Raw genomic sequence first — 17287 nt, 5'->3', positions numbered from 1 at the left:
CACCTTCTCTTACGATGAGTAGATATTATCTCGATTCACGCCTCCACGATGCCGCCCCCCACGTACACACATACGCAGGATTCCTGCAGTGGATATGATAGGCTCTCAGTGTGAGCAGGCGATGCTGTCTATTCTGTGTGTGGAAATTACAGAGCTTGGCCACGATGAATGTCAGCTGAAACTCCTTTCTCCTGTGGGTGTTCCGACACAAGGAAATGTTAAATACCCCCCTTCCTGCTCTCATTTACTCTCCCCTCTGCCCCGCTTCCTCCCACACACAGGGGACTAACAGCAGGGCAGGAAGTCCTTTATTTTACTAAGCTAAATGCTTTAATTAAGCTCTCAGACCACTTGGGATGAGACAAAGAGGTAATGCCATCAGCCTCATTAAAGCTCACTGCATCTGCACTCTAGCATTAGCCGCCATGTGAGGACTGGGTTTGTATCGCTGCATAGATAAATGTCAGAAAGGGACCTTTGACCTAAACTGGAGAAACTTGTGCATCTATTCCTGAATCCCCTTTTTTAAAATGTGGTACTTTTGGTGTTTAACCATAGCCTGGTGCCAAACGTGCCCGATCATGTGTGATTCACAGGACAAAAGAGTTCATATGACTGATATTCATGTTTCCTGGTGAAACGTCAAAGGTCGTCCATCATCATTTCTATTTGAAAAGGCAATCTGGGGTTTGTCACAGCTGAATGTACAGGAGTCAGAGTAGAGACAGGTCTGACACGTGGAGCTGTTTGTGTGACGACTTCAGTGCGTCTACAGGAAGCAAAGGGAATTGGAAGCTCACAAGATTTTAATGAGGCAATGTTTCAGCCTTCAAGATCTTCATTAGGGAAACATTAAACATTAATGATCTACAGTTAAGTTCTTCTCTCTAAAATATTGCCTCAACATTTGTTGGTAAAAAATGATCCTGTGGGTTTTGTGACGGCGCTTTAGTGATCGATTGGACATCTGGTGCATCCTGATCAGTGTCCTATATCAATCTTTGAGGGTTTGGAGGCTCTTTGTCAAGCTCCTGAGCAGTTATTTCATTACGATGGGGCACAGTGTCCTGTTTGACTGTGCACCAGTAAGTCCATCAAGGAATGAAAAAAAGCCACTGCTTGTAATTAATGTAGTGATATTCAACTGCACATTCAGGTACAACGCACTACTGGTGGTGTAAAACTCCAAATAAGCAGGACTCCATTAGTGTAAGGGTCTAATTACTTCCTGTTTACCAAATTGTTGTCCTATGGTCACTGTGATGGACCGAGTTGAAAAACAGGAGGAGTCCCAGGAATTATTAGAAAAATATAGTTTCAATTCAATTCAATTCAATTTTATTTACAGTGGGGCAAAAAAGTATTTAGTCAGCCACCGATTGTGCAAGTTCCCCCACTTAAAATGATGACAGAGGTCAGTAATTTGCACCAGAGGTACACTTCAACTGTGAGAGACAGAATGTGAAAAAAAAATCCATGAATTCACATGGTAGGATTTGTAAAGAATTTATTCGTAAATCAGGGTGGAAAATAAGTATTTGGTCAATAACAAAAATACAACTCAATACTTTGTAACATAACCTTTGTTGGCAATAACAGAGGTCAAACGTTTACTATAGGTCTTTACCAGGTTTGCACACACAGTAGCTGGTATTTTGGCCCATTCCTCCATGCAGATCTTCTCAAGAGCAGTGATGTTTTGGGGCTGTCGCCGAGCAACACGGACTTTCAACTCCCACCACAGATTTTCTATGGGGTTGAGGTCTGGAGACTGGCTAGGCCACTCCAGGACTTTCAAATGCTTCTTACGGAGCCACTCCTTTGTTGCCCGGGCGGTGTGTTTTGGATCATTGTCATGTTGGAAGACCCAGCCTCGTTTCATCTTCAAAGTTCTCACTGATGGAAGGAGGTTTTGGCTCAAAATCTCACGATACTTGGCCCCATTCATTCTGTCCTTAACACGGATCAGTCGTCCTGTCCCCTTGGCAGAAAAACAGCCCCATAGCATGATGTTTCCACCCCCATGCTTCACAGTAGGTATGGTGTTCTTGGGATGCAACTCAGTATTCTTCTTCCTCCAAACACGACGAGTTGAGTTTATACCAAAAAGTTCTACTTTGGTTTCATCTGACCACATGACATTCTCCCAATCCTCTGCTGTATCATCCATGTGCTCTCTGGCAAACTTCAGACGGGCCTGGACATGCACTGGCTTCAGCAGCGGAACACGTCTGGCACTGCGGGATTTGATTCCCTGCCTTTGTAGTGTGTTACTGATGGTGACCTTTGTTACTTTGGTCCCAGCTCTCTGCAGGTCATTCACCAGGTCCCCCCGTGTGGTTCTGGGATCTTTGCTCACCGTTCTCATGATCATTTTGACCCCACGGGATGAGATCTTGCGTGGAGCCCCAGATCGAGGGAGATTATCAGTGGTCTTGTATGTCTTCCATTTTCTGATGATTGCTCCCACAGTTGATTTTTTCACACCAAGCTGCTTGCCTATTGTAGATTCACTCTTCCCAGTCTGGTGCAGGTCTACAATTCTTTTCCTGGTGTCCTTCGAAAGCTCTTTGGTCTTGGCCATGGCGGAGTTTGGAGTCTGACTGGTTGAGGCTGTGGACAGGTGTCTTTTATACAGATGATGAGGTCAAACAGGTGCCATTCATACAGGTAACGAGTGGGGGACAGAAAAGCTTCTTACAGAAGACGTTACAGGTCTGTGAGAGCCAGGGATTTTCCTTGTTTGAGGTGACCAAATACTTATTTTCCACCCTGATTTACGAATAAATTCTTTACAAATCCTACCATGTGAATTCATGGATTTTTTTTTCACATTCTGTCTCTCACAGTTGAAGTGTACCTCTGGTGCAAATTACTGACCTCTGTCATCATTTTAAGTGGGGGAACTTGCACAATCGGTGGCTGACTAAATACTTTTTTGCCCCACTGTATATAGCGCCAAATCACAACAAAAGTCGCCTCAAGGCGCTTCATAGATACAGAGAAAAACCCAACAATCATATGACCCCCTATGAGCAAGCACTTTGGCGACAGTGGGAAGGAAAAACTCCCTTTTAACAGGAAGAAACCTCCAGCAGAACCAGGCTCAGGGAGGGGCGGGGCCATCTGCTGTGATTGGTTGGGGTGAGAGAAGGAAGACAGGATAAAGACATGCTGTGGAAGAGAGACAGAGGTTAATAACAGATATGATTCAATGCAGAGAGGTCTGTTAACACATAGTGAGTGAGAAAGGTGACTGGAAAGGAAAAACTCAGTGCATCATGGGAATCCCCCGGCAGCCTTCGTCTATTGCAGCATAATTAAGGGAGGATTCAGGGTCACCTGGTCCAGCCCTAACTATATGCTTTAGCAAAAAGGAAAGTTTTAAGCCTAATCTTAAAAGTAGAGATAGTGTCTGTCTCCTGAATCCAAACTGGAAGCTGGTTCCACAGAAGAGGGGCCTGAAAACTGAAGGCTCTCCCTCCCATTCTACTTTTAAATACTCTAGGAACAACAAGTAGGCCTGCAGAGCGGGAGCGAAGTGCTTTAATAGGGTGATATGGTACTACAAGGTCATTAAGATAAGATGGGGCCTGATTATTTAAGACCTTGTATGTGAGGAGCAGGATTTTGAATTCAATTCTGGATTTAGCAGGAAGCCAAAACAGGAGAAATATGCTCTCTCTTTCTAGTCCCTGTCAGGACTCTTGCTGCAGCATTTTGGATTAACTGAAGGCTTTTCAGTGAGTTTTTTGGACATCCTGATAATAATGAATTACAGTCGTCCAGCCTGGAAGTAATAAATGCATGAACTAGTTTTTCAGCGTCACTCTGAGACAGGATATTTCTAAATTTAGAGATGTTGCGCAAATGGAAGAACGCAGTCTTACATATTTGTTTAATATGTGCGTTGAAGGACATATCCTGGTCAAAAATGACTCCAAGGTTCCTCACAGTGTTACTGGAGGCCAAGGTAATGCCATCCAGAGTAAGAATCTGGTTAGATACCATATTTCTAAGATTTTCAGCGCCGAGTACAATGACCTCAGTTTCACCTGAATTAAGAAGCAGAAAGTTAGTGGCCATCCAAGTCTTTATGTCTTTAAGACATTCCTGCAGTTTAACTCATTGGTGTGTGTTATCTGGCTTCATGGACAGATAGAGCTGGGTGTCATCTGCATAGCAGTGTAAATGTATGCTATGTCTTCTAATGATGCTGCCTAGGGGAAGCATGTATAATGTAAACAGAATTGGTCCTAGCACTGAACCCTGTGGAACTCCATAGGGTTTCCATTTATTTAACCCCCAAAAATTATATTTACAAGAGTAATAAATGTTGAGCTCATAAAAGCTCACAAAACTGAACTCAGGCAAAGACTGCAAACTTAACGAACCAAATGACTGCTACAAACAACCATAACTGACCTAAACATGAAATGACATACAAGGGTATACATATATACATAATGGCTGATCAGACCATTGTGACACATGAGGGGTAACAAACAAACACAATCATAAATCACAAACGATGCAGTACAATCTAGTTTGTTAATAAACTTAACACCAAAGAAGAAAATCAAAAACCCCATTAAACCCTAAACTCAAATATTTAATTAAATACAAATACTTTGTTTTTAAAGTAAAGAAAACACACATTCTCCCCTTCAGCAGGAAGCGGTGGTGTGGTCCAATTATCTTCCTTTTCATTTAATGGTTTTAAACCCTGGCTGCCATCTTTTGTCCAGCAACTCCCAGAGATGATGGCAGGTAAGAAATAAAAAGACAAAGGTTAGTCAGAAATCAAAGAAAGGAAGTAGTATGAATACATAAGTAAACTAAATGTGCTTACAAATAGAACAAATGTATCCAACCCAATCAATAAAGTTATTGGCAACTGAAATGTATTACTATGTTCAAATGAAGAATGAAAATACAAAGGTTACCGACTTTAGAGTGTGGCCACAGGTTTGGCCATCACAGTCACATGTTGAAAACTCATTCTCTAATCTTTCCTTTTCTTACTTCTCTTGTTTAAGTTGGTTTGATGACGATCTTTCTCCACACAGGACCTCGAAATCTTGACTTTTATTGCAAACTCCATATCTTCCTGTCTGTATCACACATGTCAGCAGCTGCAGGGACTGCTGGCTCCAGCTGTATGCTTTGTTTTGCTGAAGGTCACTCAATGATAATGCTTTCTCAGACTGACTTGTTTTGTTGCTTCCCCCCCAGGCCTGGCCAGGGCCAAGTCGGTCCCCAGCCATACCTACTCCAACGAGGTGGTGACCCTGTGGTACCGGCCTCCAGATGTCCTGCTGGGATCCACAGACTACTCCACCTGCCTGGACATGTGGTGGGTACTCCTAACATGTAACCCCGTGTGTGTAATTTATCCTTGATTTATTCACATAGAAACCTTCAAGATATAGATCAGGGACCCCAACTCAGGAAGCAGACAAAAACCAATTAAAACTTACTGGTGGCTTATCCTAACCCGAGGCCATGCTCAGTGCAGATTGTTCTTTAGTTTCGTTTCCATGACTCCCCAGCATCCACACTCCCAGTTTGGATCAGTTGCTGGTGAGACACACATTTACTTTATACGCTGACAGAACTGCTGCAGATGCTGAAATGTAATAATCGAACTCTTCATGTATCGAGCCTGAGCACACTTGCTACCCCACAGTGATAAAAACTGTAGTAGGGCTGCAGCAGTTTTTTTTTTCTCGACTTTATCCTGAGTCTTTGTTAAAGATGGTTTGAACTGCCTCGTTTAACTAAGGTACAGGATGTCAGCACGTTTGATGGTAGCTGCCAGTTAGGGCTGCTCAATTAATCGAATTGTAATCTCGATTAAGATCTGGGCTTTCAACGATCATTAAAAATGACTGAACCGATTATTAGCCCCTCCCTCGTGCTTTACTCTCGCGCTGCTCCGTGTGGCAAATCGAGTGCACCTCTCTGCATTTCGAACACGCGTCACAACAATTAAGAGCAGCGGTCCCCAACCTTTTTTGCACCACGGACCGGTTTATGCCCGACAATATTTTCATGGACCGGCCTTTAAGGTGTCGCGGATAGATACAACAAAATAAAACTAGTACCGGTACCAAACCGAGTTAACGATAAAAACGATAGCAAAATAACGCTGAAAACCGATAAAAACCCTGAAAACTATACATTTCACACCTGAGCCTCAACTCTCGCGGCCCGGTACCAAACGACTCACGGACCGGTACCGGTCCGAGGCCCGGGGGTTGGGGACCGCTGATTAAGAGGACCCGAGGGAAGCTCGGAAAGCTCAGCAGAAGTTATTTGGAGAGGAGAGTGACTGCTGTTGGTTGAAAAGAGGTAAAAAAACTTGAGTGGTGTGGAAACATTATGGGTTCAGTCAGACGTGGATCAAGTAGACACAGTGTGTAAACTTTGCTACAGTGTCGTAGCTGCACCACAGAGCAACACTGCAAAGTTCACTAAACACAGATGTTTACATTTTTCATTTATTTCTTATATTGCAAACATTTGCACTGTTATCAGTATTTGCACTATTTTATATTATTTTTTGACAATCTTTAAAGTCATTATTCAACACATTGTTATTGTTAAATAAATATCGTCAAATAATCGAGATCTCAATTTCAGTGAAAATAATCGTGATTAACATTTTTGCCATAATCGAGCAGCCCTACTACCAGTTTGTAATTTGTCAATTACTTTTTAAAGATGTCCGTCCTTTTGGATGTGAAATATGAATCAAATGCAAAACTGACATAAACTTGCATTAATGGTTGCTGTGGTTTCAAGAACAAGTCCAGTTCTACTTCTTTCAGAAAAGAAACATTTAACTCGACTTTTTCTATCGTTGTAATGAGCAGAACCATTTTGGACCAGACTGTAAACGTCTTTATTTTTAAGTTGATGACACATTTGGCTTCATTTCTCAGCCCCAGAGACTGCTGCTTTGAAAACACTCAGATAATACAGGCCCTCCAATGTACAGTTGACATTTGCATTTTTTCTTTAGGGAAAAAGGTTTTCTTTTACTTTTACTTATGCCCTAGATTATAACACCTACTCTCACAAAAGCCCAACTTCTCAGAGTTACCAGCAAGTATAAGTCAGCTTAGCATCATTAATGTTATTTTAATGGGTTATTTTTGAGGAATATGACAACATTTCTATATATAATGTTTGCACTCGGTTTAGCGGTGAAAAAGCACGTCGCGTGCCTTCGAATGTGAGGAGTAAGAGAGCTGTAGGCTGTCCCATTGTGGACCTGGTCTTAGGTGACCCCCTCTGTCTGGACACACAGTCAGCAGGGAAATCCCAAGAACCCTGTTTTGCAGCGTCCAATTAAAGAGCAGCCAGAGTGCAGGGGTCCGAAAGATAGCGCGCTAGTGTGTCAGTTTCAAGGGCGTTTGAAGGTGGGCAAATCCACTGGGTCTTCTATTCCAATGAGACTCACTCTGTGACACGCTCGCATACACTCACCTCCGGTCACTTAGAAAGCAGTCATCCATGAAGAACCACTCCTTGAAGGACCAAAAGGTTGTCCAGATCTGTCTTCCTGCCAGAAGAAGCATCCATCATGAGTTGCTGTAGCTGAGAGGCTGTGAGGAGTGAGGATGTGATGAAGAGCGGGCAAGGAAGGGCTCTATTTTTACCTTCCTTAGCTCCTAAGCACTTCACAGAGCAGCAGTTCTCTCTGTCTCTCTTTCACACACACACACATGAACACACACACACACGCACACACGCACACACACACACATCTGTCAATCAGAGTCAACAAATGGATCAGTCAGCTGTGACCGTGCACATATTAATGAATGGGTTTAGTTATCTCGTGGTGCACTACAAGCCAGCTCCATCTGAGAGGACCAGGCTGCTCGTGATGTTTATCTGTTTATCTTAACAAACACAGAAATCTTCAAGTGCTTGAAAGTAAAGCAAAGTATTGATACTCTATAGTTTAATGTCCTGGAATGTTTCCACCTGAACATTTCAGAGTCTTCTTGATAAGTAAGCTCATCATCGTTTGCAGTGGCGTGTTTGGCCGAGGCTCCAGTTCCCAGTGTGTTAAATGATTACAGTCCCTGTGCTTTCCTAATTAGCTGTGAAAGAGTTTGAGGCTATGATGCAAAGGAGCATGCTTAATTGCAACTTGCTTTCACAATTTCCAGTCAGGCTGCAAAATACTTTATGGCCTTAATAAACTTGTAGATGTAGCTGTGGATGGAGACGTGCACCCAGTGCACATGTCAAGCCAAAGAGCCAGTTGCATTTCCACAGCACCTGCTAGCTAACAAAGTGTCTGACTGGTGTTTGTACCAAGTGTCCAGAGAGAGAGTTTTGAGTGTTAGACAGAGAACAGAGGCTTCAGAAAGTCTCTGAACTTAAAAGCAGGATGCAAGTACAGCACAGTATGTTTGTTGGAGACAAATGTCAGCGTGATGGATCTGTTAGAGGTGACTTTCTTCTGTGCAGCTTCATGCCAGAAGGCTTAGCAGCACCGTACAGGTACACAGCATGATCAAAGATCTTTGGCTTTTGTTAAAAATAAAAAAGAAACTTCTTACACAACCTTTTACATTACATCATTTTTTGCTTCACGATCAGGATGTATCAGGATATAAACAGAGTGTATATTATTAAAACTGCATAGTGAGCTTCCTGGCCCTTCCTGTCACCTCGATGTTACCCAACCTAGAGGATAATAATAAGGCTGGTTTCATAGCCAGGTTTGCATCTCACCAGGTGGCTGTGGGCCTCCTTCAGGGCCATGAGGCGGGCCTGAAGGAGGAGACTGTGCGAGGACTTGTACCTCATTGACTCTGTGATTTCTTTTCACTTTTACTGAAACTCTCCTATAACAGCGCCTACTTTAATCAAAGAAATAGCTGTGCCTACGGGCCATTTGAAGGACTTGCACATGATGGTGGAGGAAAAAAATAATAATTTTGATGTCAACACTGACTGCATATGAAAACTGGTCAGCCAGAGACAGTTCTTCAAGGTTATGGGCATTTACCAATGACGAGTTACTCCTGAAAATGTCCGTTTAAAATCACAAAAACAGGCCGAATTGAACGAGCTCAGTCACGGTTATTCATTTCCCTCTGAGGGCGCCTTTATATCATTATATATATATATCATACCAGAACCATCGCAGTTAAAGATGACGATTTGTTCTAATTCATATTTAGTGACATAGCTAATATATATGAGTGTGTGTGAGTGTGTACTATTGAATATTGAAGTATATTACACAAGCCTAGCTGTTGTTTTAAATCTAAACCAGCTAATGTTTGTCATGTATGTACTTGAAATTCTACCTCAGGATCAATGAAGTCCATCCAACCCCAGGCTGTGGAAATGTGTCTTGCAGTGCGACGCTTGACGTATTTGTTTGTCTGCCTTCCCGTCACATCATGAATCACCTCTCAGGCAAATCTGTTGATTTACTGTCTTTGAATAAAGAGCCCAATATTTACTGAGGCTAATTTACTGTGTACTATAACTCAAAGGGCTCAGTCCACTCCAGTGATTTAACTACAGCTCCAGTCACAGCACCTCTAACACTGTCTGATTACAGTAACAGCAGTGATAAAACACCAGACTGCAGACTCATAGTCAGACGAAAATAAATGCAGAAACAGAATCACGAAGAGGGAGGCGCCGTGTTTCGACATACACATACATGTAAACGCATGTATGTATTTTTCTTCATCTTTGCACTGTCCACTTTCTGCTGTGACCAGCACATTTCCCACCTGTGGGACTAATAAAAGCATATCTTACCTTATGTAGATATTTATAGCATAAAGGCAGTGTTACACTTTGTATAAAGAGTCAGCTGCATGCCTGCACCACTTGTTCTACATAAAAAACTAACTGTGAAAGGAAATGACTGTACCGTATTTTCCACACTATAGGGTGCACTTAAAATCCTTTAATCTTCTCAAAAATCGACAGTGCACCTAATGTATGAATTCTGGTTGTGCTTACTGACCTCGAACCGATTTTATGTGCTACACGGCGCTCAGAAATCTGTCAAAAATGTTTTAGTACGACTTTGGTAAGCTATGAAGCCGCAGCGCTTCATGGTTTGTTGGAACATTACGGCTGCCGTAGTCAGGAGCCTCACGGAGTAATCTGGGTCCTAAACTCCGTCGGTTCAGGTCCCAAAGTCAAACGAACACTGCGGCATCACTGAGAGGTAAAAACTGTCTAAATTCTTTCATCTTTAATAAAATGATCAGCGTTGCTGCTTTAACAGGTGTAACAATTAAGTTTAACATCCAGGCATCCATGAAAACAGAATTTATTTAATTTAACGGAGTTAGAAGTTAGCAGGAAGCTAGCTCGCTAGTTTCCACCTAAGCATGATCTAAGCTGTGTCCCAAAACGTAGGCTGCATCCTTCGGAGGACTCAGCCTTCACAGTCTACAAAGACCAAGAAGGCCGGAAGTGCGAGGCTGTGAAATTGGACGGTCTAGCCTTCTGATTAGCGTCACCACTGTCTCGGTGGAGTTTAATAAACTCGTCCGTCTGCTCCTTGCTATCTAAAATATAACAGGACACTGGAGTAAATTCTCGACCGTCTCACACTTCTGTTCAATCAGTTTTCTGTTTGACGTTTATTCAGCTGTGTGAAAATCCCGGAGGAACCCACCCGATGGATTAATAAAGTTTTATTTACTCTAATAACTTTGATCTCAGCCAAACGATTTACTCCGGAACAAATAAAACACAGAAAAAAGCCAAACAATTACATTTTTAAGTTATCCGAGTGACTTATATGTTCAACCTGAGTAGCGAAAGACAGCGGGCGTCTGAAAACGATGAAGCTGGGAGTGCGCTGCTCTCGCTGGGTCAAGTGACCGTTGAACCCCCTGGCTTGCTATCGAGCTGGTGGGTAACAGACGTCTCTGAAACGTTGCCGCACTTTTGCAAATATGCGATGTCTTGATAACCAAGCAGATATTTGATGTTTACACAGCTACTTTCTCACCTGAAAATATGTTAAAAGTTTATTTTGTGACCCAGAAAGATTAATAAGAGTAATTTTAAAACTTAGTAGAGGCCGCCATTGTTGGCAGCTGAAATTTGGCTGGGCCGCACTATGAATTCTGGGATATAGTGGGCCACGAAAGACACACCCGACCCATCCTTCAAATTCGGGGAAATGAAGGACGCATTTGTCGGCCACATTTGAAGGAGTCGACGAATTGGGACAGCCTTTGTCGCCTGGCTGTGACGTAATTGGCCTTCAAATGCGGCTGGAGGATGCAGCCGGCGTTTTGGGACACAGCTAGTGTGTACTTGTACTAGTGAGACTTCTGAAAAAATTCAAACGTACAGCTCTGCTATGGTAAATGGACTGATTCTTATATAGCGCTTTTCTACTCTCTCGGAGTACTCAAAGCGCTCTATACAACATGCCACATTCACCCAATCACACCCATTCTCACAAGCACTTTATCTATACTTAGTGCTATCTAACTACATTCACACACATTCATACTCCGATGGATGCATCGGAGAGCAACTGGGGGTTAGTATCTTGCCCAAGGATACTTGACATGCAGACTGGAGGAGCCAAGGATCGAACCTCCAACCTTCCGATCAGTAGGTGACCTGCTCTACCTCCTGAGCTACAGCCACCCCATCACTTCCAACATAAATGAAGATAGAAAACTAAACAGCAGTGATGTTTGTAGGGTTACTGAAGTTGGACTAGCTGGTTTAGAATGATGTGCTACGTGACCGCTAGCGACACAGCTTTGTTAGCATAACATAAACAGTGGAGCTGGAGGATGAACACTAACACTTTTCCACTCGATAAAAGTTAATGTGAAGGTTCCTGATGGTTAGAGACAAATGCAATCGCATGGCAGGATGCCGTAAACGGACCAGACTTCAGTCAGGAGAACAACTGAGATAATCCATCCACAGCTTCACTGTTTATGTTACGCTAACATAGCTGTGTCGCTAGCGATCACGTAGCACAACATTATAAACCAGCTAGCCCAACTTCAGTAACAAACGTCACTGCTGTTTAGTTTTCTGTCTTCATTTATGTTGGAAGTGATAGCAGAGCTGTACGTTTGAATTTTTCCAGGAACTCTCTCAGTCAGAACATGCTATACAGTGTTACCTCGTTTATTGCGTCATTTTAAAAATAACCCGTGATAGGTGAAATTTATTTTTTTTACGATTATTATAGATGTTTTAAGGCTGTAAAACCCCTCACTACCCTTTTCTCAGACAGGAATGAACATTTTTACACTTTTCTCTCTTGTTTAAACGCTCAAAGTTCAAACCTCTGTAGAAAAATAAGTCCAGTAATTATAGAATGAAACCAAAGATCAAACCGTGTTTTCAGGCCCAGAACATGGGAATAGATCAGCTGCCAGAGGATTCAACATTAATGAATCAATGGTGGAGGAAGCAAGAAGAATGAGTTGAGTAAAGTTTGACTTATCTGACTGTTTTGTTTACCTTAATGCGCCTTATAATCTGGTGCACCTTATGGTCGAGAAATACATTACTGGTCTTCCAGCTCCAGGGTGAAAAATATTACAAACTCCTGATGGCGTGACAGACACAAACCTGATTTAGAAGACTAAAGGAAACATTATGCAGGTTTACATGGAGAACTGGTAAGAGTGGGCTTCAGTTTCTAATAGTGGGCATTATTTAGTAATGTGCACAAAGCTGATATTGTCACAAAAGGTTTTATGTATATCCTTAAAGACTATCCCTGATGAAGGTCCTGATACTCACAGGGCTCAGTGTTGTTGTTCTTGGCTTGTATGCATTCATTATTAGCATTTTTGTACCTATACAAACGTGATCGAATCACATTTTCCCTAGCAGCCTATTTCCTGTTACCTGTGTGAAGAATGGAGACATCATTTCTAGCTGGAGGGTCAGTAACTTTACCAGAACTTTAGAGCTAATAACCTGTCAGGCCTTTGTTGACAACATCATCCAATTTCAGACAAAATGACAGGAATGAATCAAACTGAGAGGAAGGTATAGCTACACAGACGAAAATTGTTTTGTGTTATTCTTTTTTCTTCAAGCTGACCTTTGCCCGTATCACACATGCACCTCAGGCAGCAGAATAGTTCTCCACACTCCAGCAGAAATACTGGATGCTGAGGTTATAGTTCTGTCATGGAGATGAAGCATTTTCATTCCATAAAATGGAAGCAATGGAGAAGTTTTTGAGGGATGAATTTCAGGTAATCTCTCTCTCTCTCTCCTTGCATTGAGAAGGAGTGTGCACTGAGCCACGAAGCAAATCTGTCAGAAAAATAGCTCTTTGACAAACGAGCATCGACAGCACAGACACACACACACACACACCTCGGCCGTTCTCCCTCCATACTGAAGTGGTCTTGATATTTTAAGATTTCCAACCTACATTCACAGTCTAACAGCCCTCTGGAAGAAAAGAAATCAATACAGCCTCAGAATGACTTTCACGCTGAGGCTTGTTGGGGTGATTAAACAGTTGGTGTTTTGCAGACTGTAATTAGATGTGAACAAAGGACGAACCGGTCACATACAACGTTTTCCAATGATGCTTTATTCCAATGTGTTTTTATTTTAGGCGGCACCTGTGAAAGGCTTAAGGACACATCGAGAAGAAATACAGGATTTATAATTAGTGTTATTTTCTCCTCCAGGGGAGTGGGCTGCATTTTCATCGAGATGATCCAAGGAGTGGCTGCATTTCCTGGGATGAAGGACATCCAAGACCAGCTGGAGAGGATATTCCTGGTGAGTGACTGCTAAAGGCTACTGCAGCTCAGGGCTACGGTCAGAACCGTGACACGACCCTTCTTTGATTTCCATCCGATCTACTGTGGATGCACTTCTTTTGCAGTCACTGCACGGATCATAGCCCTGAACATATGTAATAAATTATTATTATTTTGTATGAACTCGTGAGTGAACTAGTTGGTTACTCAATAACTGTAAGCCTGAGTTAGCAAAGTGACCCCAAACAATGACTCCACCATGCCTGATAAGCTAGATGGGGCTTTGGTGTCTTTCCCCTGTATATATGTTGGTGTACGCGCTGCTGAAAGGTTCATTTTTGGACTAAAGGACTGATGTGTGTGTCATGGTGAATTGGGGTTAAAGGACTCGGGTGCGAGACTCCTTGCAGAGTGACAGTGAATTTATTCACAGTGAAAAAATACGTCAACAGTTCGAGTCTGTAATCCAAAAGGGCAGCGCAGTGATACGGTGGCTTGTCCCCGTGGTGAAAATACAGCGACAATCCAAAACAACTCCTTGTGCCCGCTCCTCCTCCGATCCCTGGATCCTGGAGGCCGATGAGAAAAACACACAGTAACGAAAACGTTCTCTCTCCTTCACAAAGTAGGTATGCTAATCGCGACTACGCTACCCGGTTTAGCTCAACGTTGCAGCGTTGGTTGTGACTCGACCGCACCGTTAAATAGGTCCGCTTCGGATTAGTAGTAACCGGCGAAGGTGCGACGATTCCAGCTCAGGATACTCCCCCCGGGTCAGCTGCCGTTCCGTGCCACGGCTTCCGGAAGTGCACGCTCCCGCATACAAACACACATGCACAGGAGAGGAGAACACCACAAAGTACACACAAACACACCGGTGAGGACCGTCTAGCCGTGACAGTGTTATAGAAAGGAAAGTTGCTACGTATGTTTTGTCCATTTAAGTTGATTTGAGGGTCTTCAGCTGTGTTAGTGACAGATGGGCTTCTTGGGTTCTAAGAATCTCTTTTTTTGCACCAAACATTATCACATTATTAACAATAATCTAAAAATCTAGGAATGAATCCCTTTGTTTCCAAGGGTGAGATGCCGAATTTGTGAAATTCACTAATAGTAAAGGAACAATCATCTGTGACGTACACGCTTGGACCTCCGAGGTCTAAAAAGGAATCAAAACGCTCGGCCTTTCACTGCAGTTTATTATAAACTGATTAATACTGAGCCTGGGAGCAGGACAGGAAACAGCTTCTGACCAACATGAATGACAGAGCTGTGGCCTCACGGGACAGAAACGGCGTGCTTCTGCACTTTTCTTTCTCCGTCGTTACACTTATTCAGACAAACTGTGTTAATCTATGTATACAAAGTGACAACACACACATGCATGGCTGAAAGTGAACAGTCTGTCAGGCCTCCAGTATCATACATGGTGCTGTAGTTGCAGTAGCCTTAACAGACCATGCAGCCTTGTGTCCACAGACACTCACAATAGAAATAGAAAATGTTGGCGTCTTCTTTTCAGATTCTGCTTCATGCTGACGTGATTACATTGTAGAGCCACAGTCATGCTAGTGCTCTCTCATTCTAGTGCATGTCAGCGGCGCTCTGCTGGGTCCAGATCTGGTGACAGAGGAGACAAAACTTGCTGAAAGGCAGCATTAAAAGATGCTAAACCACGTCCACAGACAGCCACATATAGCTGTTGCTCACACCTTGGTTTCTGCTATTAATGGCCCACCAGTGTGCCAAGCAAACATTTCCCACACCATTACACCGCCAGGAGAGGCTTGGACTGTTGACACAAGACACGTTGGCCCCTTGGATTCATGCTTTTGGCGCCAAATTGTGAGTCTACCATCTGCTGCTTCAGCAGAAATGTAGACTCATCAGACCAAACTACACCTTTCATTTGGTAGTGACAAGTCTGTGCCCACTGTAGCGTCACAGTTCTGTTACTGGCAATAAGTAGCCTGTATCTGCAAGCGTTTTCACGCCATGATGAGCTAATTGCATGAATAAATGGACCATTCTTTGCTTTTTAACCCTTTAAAGCCGGTCTGAGCGGGCACGCTCCGTTTAGCGTAACTATTTTTAAATCCCGGTAGCTCTGCAACCACGTAAGCTAGCGCAATAATTTTTTTTGCATATGAAACCGGAGGAGTTGTACTTACATCTTATGCCATCAGCTTGTCCTCGGTCACAGTTTCCTTCCACATATAGCTTTGCAAAAACTGCATAAAAAGCACTTGCAGGAACAAAAACATAATATTCCAGAAACACGCTTTGCTGATCCGATCAGCTGTTCGTAACACTTCCTACGTCCATCAGCGCGAACTATCGCATGTCCTCCATGACCTGCCCGAAACAGGAAGTGACGTCATTTTCGCGGAAATGTAGTTTTTTACCATCAGGGCCTCATGAGCTTATACTGGGTGTTTTTAAAAGTTATGTTTGACTTTATGACTTTCTGTGTGGTTTCTGGGATGCTTAGGACTCATATTGCACTGCTGGAAATAGTTTATTTTGATGCATATGCTGCTTTTTTGCAAATTTGCATTATAATATTTATTTTTGTTTTTCCTGCAGTATATAAAAATTGGTGTATCTCAAAAATAAAACTATGAAGACACTCAAAATAAATTTCCTGTGGTGGGAAACTATTTTGTGCAACTTTTTTGTATTTACAGTTTTGAGGGATAAGCCTCTTAAATTTCTCTAACTAGAAATATATGTTAAAAAAACAAAAACAATTTTCAATTTTTTTGTAGTTTATTGCACTTTTTTGCAATTTATGTAATTACTATGCACTTAATGCAGACATATTATTAAAATTTGGGCTATAATGGTTGTATTGATGTATATCAACTTGAAATGCTCCCAAAAATGGCTCCACAGCATGTAAAAATATAATATAAGCTCTGGTGGACTTGGTTCTATGGTAGGTCTTAAAGGGTTAAACACTGAGTACTGGTTTAAAGTTACAGTAATACTGAAATATTGTCTCATAGAACTTTGCATGGCCCACAGTGCTGACCAGGTGTGTCCATCTATGGCTAGAGTGCATTTTAAACTGGACTTCCTCCAGCTGGATAGCACACGGGAAAGACGCAGGGAAAGCGAGTTAACGATAAAAAAATGATTAAAAAAATAACAATATAAAAAAAAGATAAAAAACCCTGAAAACCATCAATTTCACACCCGGGCCTCAGTACCAACGACCGGGCTGCAGGAGTTGATCTACCAGCGCTGATGCTGGTGTGGACGCAGTCCTGCTGCCTACATTTGACAGGTTTGAGAACAGATTGGTGTATATGTAATATTTCCAGCCAACACACTCCCGAGGCGTCATATTTTACACTAGGTGACAAATCGTCAACACGTCACGCTTCCGGGTGCCCAACACGTTCCTACATGACGAAATCGGAAAAATGAGGAAACATGAGAACTGTTTGGAATCAATCCACACATGTTCATTCATTTTCCTCAAATCTTTTTGGAAAACACTGTTT

The 17287-nt window shown here is 42.5% G+C and overlaps 1 protein-coding gene across 3 annotated transcripts in view; it reads left to right on the top strand.

Annotated features, from left to right (window-relative positions):
• The window catches only part of cdk14 (cyclin dependent kinase 14), a 266335-nt gene that overhangs the window by 151339 nt on the left and 97709 nt on the right, over positions 1-17287 (top strand). For all 3 annotated transcript variants that reach the window (XM_087837157.1, XM_087837159.1, XM_087837158.1), the window contains 2 exons: positions 5236-5356; positions 13704-13797. In XM_087837157.1, the coding sequence (XP_087693283.1) occupies positions 5236-5356; positions 13704-13797 (215 nt within the window). The remainder of the gene's footprint in view (positions 1-5235; positions 5357-13703; positions 13798-17287) is intronic.

The sequence above is a fragment of the Neolamprologus brichardi genome, unplaced genomic scaffold (genome assembly GCF_056152115.1).
Source record: "Neolamprologus brichardi isolate AB-2024 unplaced genomic scaffold, ASM5615211v1 NODE_ptg000008l+_length_2720982_cov_1, whole genome shotgun sequence".
NCBI lineage: Eukaryota > Metazoa > Chordata > Actinopteri > Cichliformes > Cichlidae > Neolamprologus > Neolamprologus brichardi.
This window is presented reverse-complemented; position numbering and strand designations above follow the sequence as displayed.